We start from the raw sequence: 9890 nt of genomic DNA, 5'->3' as shown, positions 1-9890 counted from the left end.
GTGTGTGTGTGTTTGTGTGTCTGTCCCCCCAACATCGCTTGACAACCGATACTGGTGTGTTTACATCCCCGTAACTTAGCGGTTCAGCAAAAGAGACTGATAGAATAAGTACTAGGCTTACAAAGAATAAGTCCTGGTGTCGATTTGCTCGACTAAAGGCAGTGCTCCAGCATGGCCACAGTCAAATGACTGAAACAAGTAAAAGAGTAAGAACTTTACTTACTTTTATTATCTTGGGGTGTTAACGGGGTCAAGGTAACTTTAGTCAATTCATGTATCCACTCTTCCATTTCAGCTTTAGAGTCAGCACTCAAATAAAAGTCTCTGTCAGGTGTGTGAAGTGTAAAACCATAACCAGGTGCAGTTCGACCATCAGCAGGTATTCCTTCCACAATGGAATAGCAATTGTCTTTATGGCCAATAAATATTTCTCCTTTAGCAAATGCATTCTGAAAGAAAAATTCAAGAAAACAATTTTTTCAAACTAATAAACGATTTTTTGGTTACATGATATATATTTTTAAAGTACATAACTACAAATTTGATCATACATTTTTTTTAAGTGTGAAGTCGTTGACAAATTTGAGTATACTCATCTTGAAGAGTTTCTGTAATAGCAAGCAGATAAGACAAATTTCCTTTCTGGACCTGATATGTGTCCATCATGAGTAGGTAAGTTTCATCAGAAGTTATTCTCCAACAAAATAAAATGAAGTCAAAGCCAATAGATTTATCTTACTTTGAGACAAACTGAGTTTATTGTGATTTCATGACAACTCATAACCTATGACACAGTAATCCAATACCTCATCTTTTTCACTATTTTACTATATTAGACCCAACGTTTTCTTTTCCTTCTTTGTTTCTAAGTCAAGAGAGAAGGCAGTACCTATGATCCTTTCCAAGGTCTCTTAGACTGGTGGAAGAAACTATCCCCAAACTGAAAACTTGGCCCAAATACCTGCAACAGAATGGATTCCACTAAAGACACCCAAGGTGTCAGATGGTGGTGTCAAAATAGATCTTGGAGTAAGTCTATCATTGAAGTAGAACATGGTGGAATTTGAACACAGATCTCAAGCAAAATGAACAAATACTACAAGGTATCCAGTCCAATTTTCTTACAGTTCTACCAATTCATTGCACTGAATTAGTATTGCTTTTGAATTTGTTTTTTGTTTTTTTATCAAACCCAAAAGCTGATCTTGACAGAATTTGAACTCAGAGTACTGAGAGCTGCAACAAATATGAAATATTGTATCTGATGTTCTAACCATTCTGCCAGTTCAATGCCTCTGAAAATTTTCAGTTTCTTAACTAATATCCAGTTATTACGCAGGAATCAAATTAAATGAATTACTTACCAAAGGTTCTTCAAAATACATCAATTTTCTACGATCAAATGTAAACCACCGTTTTCTGAATGGTTCATCTCTGGGTCCTTTCTTACTGAGCCATCCTTCTTTACTGAAACTTCTTGTTAAATCCTCACACAACTACAAATGCAAAATGAACAAAAACAATTGTAAAAGAATAAATACATGAAATAATTGTAGTTCTGGAGAGGAGTGAGTAGCAAAAATGTTTAGTGTATGATTTAGTAGATAAGACAGAGATGTTAAAATATAGTGCTATTGATGGATTCAGGAAGTGGTATGTAGTTAGCTAATTTGAAGGATCAAAACCCATTATAACAGCAGCAGAAGATGCAGGTGAATGAAACAACACGTCTATAAGCTGAAGTTATAGTCTTTTAGTAAGTGCTATATTGCCAATCAGCTGCTTAGCCATTTTTGAGATGCACTCCAGGATTTGGCATCTGTAGAAGCACCATCCCAGATCTGTATGCAGTACTCTTATCAGAGATACACATGAGCCTTGTAAAGGCCCTAAAGAAGAAAGCTAGTCATTAAATTAATGTTTTAATAAAGTTATACATGTTAGGTTGCCTTGAGAGATCAAAGTTTGTATTTGTAACAACTTTCAGGATTTTCACTGTAGGTTGGTCATCTGTAAAAAGAGAACTCAAGAAGACATGGGATGAAGTATTGATCTCAAGACACTGAACCTTATGAAGGAGATGATGATGAAGGACTGAGATATCTAGTACCTTGCTGTACTCAAGAAGACTCATCCACCACGGCAAAATTGATACCAGTGCTGGTACCACATAAAAAGCACCCAGTGCATTCTGTGGAGTGGTTTGCATTAGGAAGGGCATCCAACCATAGAAACCATGCCAGAACAGACAATGGAGCCTAATGCAGCCCCTGATCTTACTATATCTCCTGGTAAACCAGCCAACCCATGCCAGCATGGAAGACAGACTTTAAGTGGTGATGATGATGATGTGGACACAGGCATAGCTGAGTGATTAAAAAAGTCACTTTGAAACTATAAGGTCCCAGATTTTATCCCTACAGCATGGCACCTTGGGCAAGGACATTTACCAAACCTTATGAGTGAATTTAGGCAGAAAGACAGAGTACTGAAGCCCATTGAATGGACTGTGTCTGTAATTCAAAAGTTAGCCTTGTCACACTAGTACCACACTGCTTCTACCAGAGAATTATGTTAGGGGTACACATGTCTGTGGAATACTCAGCCACACTGCATGCTAGTTAAATAAGTACGTTGTCCAGTTGTTTGAACTGAGCACTCATATATCAAAATTGATATGAGAGTGCATTATCATCATATCCCCATTGAAGGTTGTTTTCACAGTCTCTGCTTATGGAAGCAGTATATACTGGTGTAAAGTGTATATTGCATGTGGACAATGTAACTGTATAGGAAGTAAAGGAGTGAAAGTAAAAACATAAAGTTAGATCACATGTTTATGGTACATGTAATTAGGTATGATAGTAAGAAGGTACAGAATATCATTAATGTGCAGAAGGAGGAATGTCAGTGTCACAGTTTAATATAAAAGTGATTGCAACATTGCTAAGAAGTTCTCAATCTAGACAAGGTAGAAGGTCAATAGAATTGCTTTCCTGAAGTTATTAAAGACAAGAGACCACTGGTACATAATAGCAGAGTAAGTGTGTAACTGATTTGACTCAGTACATACTGGTGAGCAGAAGGGAAAGAAAATCAAAATGATAAAAAATTGATTGTTTGCAATTGTTATCATCACATTTGAGTTGTTAACAACGAGGGTAACAGGTCAGTAATATTAACAGGGGCAGAGAAGATGCCTATCTTGGAAATTGGACAAAATTATGGATATCTGATATCTGACAGATTTAGATTCCTGTATATAGAGAAAGATCAGAGCTTAATGAGGATGGGTGCCATGTGAACACTAAGAAAATTAGACCTAAATGACAGTAGATTAAGTCATGTTCTATAAGTAAGAATTGGCAGTAAATTCTGTGAAGAATTTAATGTATTGGTGAGTGAGTAAAACTTCAGAAATATTTCCATCCATACCCTCTTTTATTCATTAATGATCCTTCTTGAGAAAATTTATATATCTATCGATATGGTGATTGTCAATGCAGAATCTATCAAAGAACAACAATAAAAGTTCAATATCTGGAAGAGTGCTTTTTAACATATTAAAGATCAACATGGCAAGGATTAAAAAAGCAATTAGTAATTCAACACTGTGGATTAATGGAAGCATGGATAAGAAGTGTGATATTTCTTGGTAGTAGAATATGAATGGGCAATGAATCTGAAAGATCTATGGGAGCTAGAAATAAATTTCTCAAAATGACTGAATGGCTGTGCAACATAGCTTAAAAGCCAAGGTCAGGGTGAAAGTGAGCAAAGAAAATAGGTATTAAAATGATTAACAGGAACTATAGCTATAGTAACACTAAAGAACAACTCTTGCTGAATAAAAAAAATGCAGTGGAAGGTATGTGTGATGGAGAGGAATTTAAGAAGCTATAAGAAGAAATAGGGAAATAGGGTACTGGGTCTCATACACAAGATAACTTGAAACCAGGAGGAGAGTTGGTATGCTGCTGTGCAAACTCAACCAGCCATGCCAACACGGAAATAAAAATACTAAAACAATGGTGATGATTATCTTCTTACCTCAGATACATTTTTGTCAGGAAAGGCAATCTTACGTCGTTCTAATTTCAATGCCCTTATTGACTGGTACCAATCTACAATTTCCTGAAAAATAGAACATTGAAAATAAGACAAATACAGAATATGGTACTTATATTGTCTTTCAGATATATTTTAAATAAATAGCATTTTTTTTTAAAAATATAAATTAACTCTGAAATATTGTGATCTTCATCAAATAAACCCCCAGGAACTGTGATTCAAAAATGCAAAACTATTGACAAGAATCAAGAGTTCAAACGTCTGTGACAGCTTTTGCATTATGTGCTAAAACAAGATTTTTCTGCTGGTTTTAGTCTAAAGTGTGGAGGCGTGTGGCTTAGTGGTTAAGGTGTCAGCACAATGATCGTAAGATTGTGGTTTCGATTCCTAGATCGGGCGACGCGTTGTGTTCTTGAGCAAAACACTTCATTTCACGTTGATCCAGTCCACTCAGCTGGCAAAAATGAGTAATGCTGCGATGGACTGGCATCCCATCCAGCTGGGGAACACACACGCCATTGAAACAAGGGAAACTGGGCCCACGAGCCTGGCTAGGCTTTAAAAGGGCGTATTTATTTTTTAAATTTTTAGTCTAAAGTGCTTAAAGACAGATTGAAAGTGTTGTAAATGGAAAGGAATTTAACAGTAAAAACAAAAAAAAAAACCTTGGGTTTAATAATTCAAATGTTAAAGTTTGTAAAAGTCATCCACATTAAAGAAAACAAATCACAGAACATAAAGAACTGCTAAAAGCCACCAGATGAGTAAATTTAAATTATTTTGCTTTCTTCTACCGATATATTTTCTCTTAGATCTTAATAAAAAAAAATTTCCCTGTTTTGCCAGCAAAAATCTAGTCGCACTACAAGTTATATCAAGAAGACATTCTCTTTAGAACTTGTGTCATGATAAACAAATTTATGAGAGCATGAGTGTGTCCATATATACAAGTTTTGAACCCCAGTCACATTGCACAAAACCTTACAAAACAAAAAATGTTTTGAATCATCATTTATTAAGGTATTATAAAAACCATTTCATTGACATATTTTATGTTACTCTCTGTTCTAGGAAGGCAATGGAAGTGAGTAGAAGAGCTATCATGAATCAAGATAAAGGCTACTGAGAAGACATCAAGATGGTTCTGGCTAAAAAAGGAGTTGATCAATAGGAGTCAGTAGAATGCTGCTTGGACACAGGCCTAGGGTTGATAAAATCAGGTTGGGTCACCTGGATGAGGATGTATTTTGTGAAACCCAAATCACCCAGTGAACCCAAGAAACAACACTAACAATATGTCCAAGTATTGCATCTGTAACTCTTGTCAAAAAAGGGAGGGAAAGACAACTCCCAGAATTTAAATTAATTAAGATTGATTTAGAATAGAATATTGAAGAGATGGGTTGATCTTCGGCAGCACAGTGGCTACACTAGAAACATTTAAGTACAGTCTAACATGAAGCATAGTCTAACAACTACAGAAGATCTTAGATGATGACTAGAGGATTTTTGTGAATGAACTTAAAGAAAAAAATGCTTGCTACATGAAAAATAATTTAGTAAAGTGCATGCTAATGAACCAAAAACTTTTAATTAACTAAAACTACATATAGAAGAAGCAATCATTATCTTAATGACTACTCTAGTCAACAGTTGAGATCTAACTGGCTCTAAAAGTTGTGTAGGTCCAGGTATGGACCCTGAGTGAGCAAACCTGTAATCATGGGCATTTCAGCAGTGACAAACCCATCCTGTTTTCAGAAATAGTTTGTTTAGGAACACATTATTTAAAGTGTGTGAGTGGAAGCGCAATGGCCCAGTGGTTAGGGCAGCGAACTCGCGGTCATAGGATCGCGGTTTCGATTCCCAGACCGAGCATTGTGAGTGTTTATTGAGCGAAAACACCTAAAGCTCCATGAGGCTCCGGCAGGGGATGGTGGCAAACCCTGCTGTACTCTTTCACCACAACTTTCTCTCACTCTTACTTCCTGTTTCTGTTGTGCCTGTAATTCAAAGGGTCAGCCCTGTCACACTGTGTCATGCTGAATATCCTCGAGAACTATGTTAAGGGTACACGTGTCTGTGGAGTGCTCAGCCACTTGCACATTAATTTCACGAGCAGGCTGTTCCGTTGATCGGATCAACTGGAACCCTCGACATCGTAAGCGGCGGAGTGCCAACAACAACAATTTAAAGTGTTCTTTATTTTTTTATGATGGTAGGGTATGACATGAGACAAGTTTGGCTGACTTTATGGTGTTGTTCTAAATATGCACCAGAAGAGTTCATCTGCATACTGCATTATTTTAATTGCATGCATTCTCATTGTTCACACACACACACACACACTCACACACACACACACACACACACACACACACACACACACACACACACACACACACACACACACACACACACACACACACACACACAGAAAGTGGTTGTTGCTGCAAAGAGGTGTCTCTTTTTACCTGAAATGTGAATGGATTTGATACATAGAAACTAAAGCCTGTCATACACACAAACACACACACACATATATATATATGATGATATATAATATATAATACATATATATATATAATATATGTATATGTGTGTGGGGGGGGATGTGTGTATTACTATATCCATGCCTTGACTTTGCATAATAGTTGTAAACGAGTGTCACCCTCATGCAAGTGATGTCCTTTGTTTTCAATCTTCTGAAAAAACATGTCTGGTCATGAGGAAATTTACTGTAATTGGGAACAGGTGAGGGTTGATGACAGGAAGGGCATCCAGCCATAGAAAAATTCGCCTCAACAAATTTCATCTAATCTATGCAAGCATGGAAAAGTGGATGTTAAAACAATGATGATAATGAGGATGATGACTATAGCTAATACTTCTATGTCTAGTTTTCCATTTTTTAAATTTAATATGAAGAAACATTGCTTGAAAATTTGTCCAAAATAATCCCTCAGTTTAATACCTTGCTGTCTTGGTGGTAAACATAGATACATCGGGTTGATCCACGGTCGGTATATGTAATTTGAAGACCATTTAATTGTCCAATCTTTTCAGGCACAAACACAGCATTCAAACTATCCAAATTAATTTCAGCTTTAGGTCTGCTTGCCTGAAAAATGTTTTTAAAAATGCTATACATAGTAACAAGAGAAAAGCTAACAAAAATTACAATAAAAATAATGACAAATAAAAGCAAAAGAAATTAGTAAAAACCTGAAGATTAAAAGAACAATAGGCCTTAACAAATTAAATGTCAAACACATTTACCAACAATTACCATAGAAGGGATAGGTCGATTACACTGACCCCAGTGCTCAACCGGTACTTATTTTTATTGACCCCAAAAGGGATGAAAGGCAGAGTCAACTCCAGCAGAATCTGAACTCAGAACATAAAGATAGACGAAATGTGATTAAGCATTTTGCCTGGTGTGCTGAAGATTCTGTCGTCTCACTGCTCTATGTTTCATCAAAATATTTTTAATTTGAACAATACAATAACTTCTCCCAACAACTCTCTAACAATAATATGCCATTTCTATAAAATCTAATTGATTAAAGTTTTTCAACTCTAATCAATTAGATTTATTTCAAAACATTATAGTTATGTTGTCTTATAAGACAAATGAGAAAATATATAGAAAAAATATATACAAATGATAAAATGTATAGACTCACGTTCTCCTTATTAAAATATTTTAAAAGATTTTCAGATCGAGAGAGCAAAAATCGTCTTGGCTTAAACTTTTGATTTTCTTTTCCTCTTTTCATCAAAATACCTTCTTTTGTTTCCTTCAAATATTCATTTTGGTGTTGAGGATCATCGAATTCAAAGCGTTTGTATTTAGCATAGATCCACTCTGTTTTCAGTACACTGGGATAGGAAAAAACAAAAAATAATGACATAAAAACACAGACTGAAAAGGAACAAAGAAAGAAAAGTTGCTCAGGTCTTCTCTAAAACAGAGGAGAAATGGCTCTAACTGGATGTCAAATTTGAACTATCAACCCGGTTTATGAATTACTCAAGATTGCCCTACAAACAACCATTGCAAATTAAACAAATAATATCAAAGCAGATCTTTTGGAGTCATATGTTTGGCAAGATATTTTGACCAGAGATCGTGCTGAGAGACACAATTTTAATATCATTACAACCATACATACACTGCTTAAGCTTATAGTGACTTATGTTTATATTTTGTAATGCTATTGTATATTATAAAGTACAAAAGCCATTTGTTGTGTATCTATAACCTAAACAAATATAATTTACAAAGGACTTTCCAATTTGGTGTCTTTATGGTATTGTGCATTGAGAGAAATTAACATTCAAAAGAAAGAAAAAATGATTTTACTGATATTGATTTATACATATCATCATCATTGCTTTTTTATGTCCACTTCTTCCATGCTGGCATCAGTTGCATGATACTTATTGGAGGCAGTTTTTTACAGTTGGCTGCCTTTCCTGTCACTGACCTTTGTTTTTCAAATAAGGTAGTTTTATTTCAGTAGACTTCACACTTTAAAACTAAGCTATGAGACATACAATTTACAGTGAGAAGCTTCTATACAGTTTCTGTCTACTAAATTTCACCAAAAATACTTGCTCAAACTGAAAACCATCTGGATGTAAAGCAAACTTCACAGTCACACCTGTATATAAACAGCAGAGTGGTAGATTAAATATCTTACAATATTTAGTCATTAATGACTATTGTGATAATGAAAGGACAGGCAAAAAGTGACATGGTTTAGAGGCCAGTGAGGAATCTTTGCAATTTAGGATGGCCTTCTACTGCATGTAGTCTCAGATGTTGGTGTATCCATGTATAGCAGTACCATCCCAGATAGTAATCTTACTTAGCTTTGTAGAGGCTTCAACACTTCGTCTGAGTTGGTATTTCCTGAACTTGAAGGGAAAAGGTTAGTTGTAGGACACAGTTTTAGCTCTGTGTAATAGGGTTGACCGAAAAGATAAAAAATTATAAGGACTAGTATTTGTAGCAACCTTAATAGTTTCAATTGTACATTATTAATGACTAGGGAAAGAGCAATACAAGGTTGTTTCCGCCATAGTATGAGAATTGATTGGTGTCTCATTGAGAAAGAAACAAGATTATCATGTCCCCTTGAATAATATCTTAACTGCAGATAGTTAAGAGGAATAATAAATGGAACCATCTGGAGTGAGCATTTTTGGAGTTGATAATGAGTAGGTTGTTAATATACAGGAAGAATGTGGGAGGCAGTGAGAAATGGCAGAGTTAGTAGAGTACTACACTACCCATGACCCATTGGTTCACCTAGAAAGTCTGAGTTTCCCAGCAACGGAGTTTTGTTTCATGGTTTTTTTTTTTTCTTTTCCAGGTTATTTCACATGCTTTCAACGAATGTGACATCAAAATCATGCATAAACGGTTGCTATTTCTTGCACGCCCTGCTACCATGTAACAAGTACTTTGGGTCCTATATCGCAAACTAGCAGAAATACCCGGCGTTGCCCGGGTTAAAGAGAATAATGAAATCTAAAAACGCCGTCTAGACTACGCATCATCTTTATATATAGAGATGTATATACACACACGCACCCAAACACACGTATATATATGTATATCAATATAAATATATGAAAGTCAATGAAGTTTCGTAAAAGAAGGTGATCATGTACATACTTTCTTGCTGTTGTGATTATAATAACACCTCATTGTAAACTATGTTCCTTGTTTTCCCTTGTGGAGCATATACAAATAGGTTTTTTGTTGCTGCCCACTCTTGAGCAGCCAACATACAGTTGTCCATGTG

At 35.6% G+C, this 9890-nt stretch overlaps 1 protein-coding gene across 1 annotated transcript in view; it reads right to left on the bottom strand.

The window, feature by feature from the left end:
• Positions 1 to 9890, bottom strand: part of LOC106882873 (arf-GAP with dual PH domain-containing protein 1) — an 89891-nt gene that overhangs the window by 4987 nt on the left and 75014 nt on the right. Inside the window, exons 4-8 of the mRNA XM_014933676.2 lie at positions 7761 to 7956; positions 7046 to 7192; positions 4051 to 4134; positions 1365 to 1496; positions 224 to 449 (exon numbers count right to left, since the gene is read on the bottom strand). Of these exons, the coding sequence (XP_014789162.1) occupies positions 224 to 449; positions 1365 to 1496; positions 4051 to 4134; positions 7046 to 7192; positions 7761 to 7956 (785 nt within the window). The remainder of the gene's footprint in view (positions 1 to 223; positions 450 to 1364; positions 1497 to 4050; positions 4135 to 7045; positions 7193 to 7760; positions 7957 to 9890) is intronic.

The sequence above is a fragment of the Octopus bimaculoides genome, chromosome 1 (genome assembly GCF_001194135.2).
Source record: "Octopus bimaculoides isolate UCB-OBI-ISO-001 chromosome 1, ASM119413v2, whole genome shotgun sequence".
Taxonomy (NCBI): Eukaryota; Metazoa; Mollusca; class Cephalopoda; order Octopoda; family Octopodidae; genus Octopus; species Octopus bimaculoides.
The sequence above is the reverse complement of the archived record's forward strand: the minus strand, read 5'-3'. Positions and strand labels throughout refer to the sequence as shown.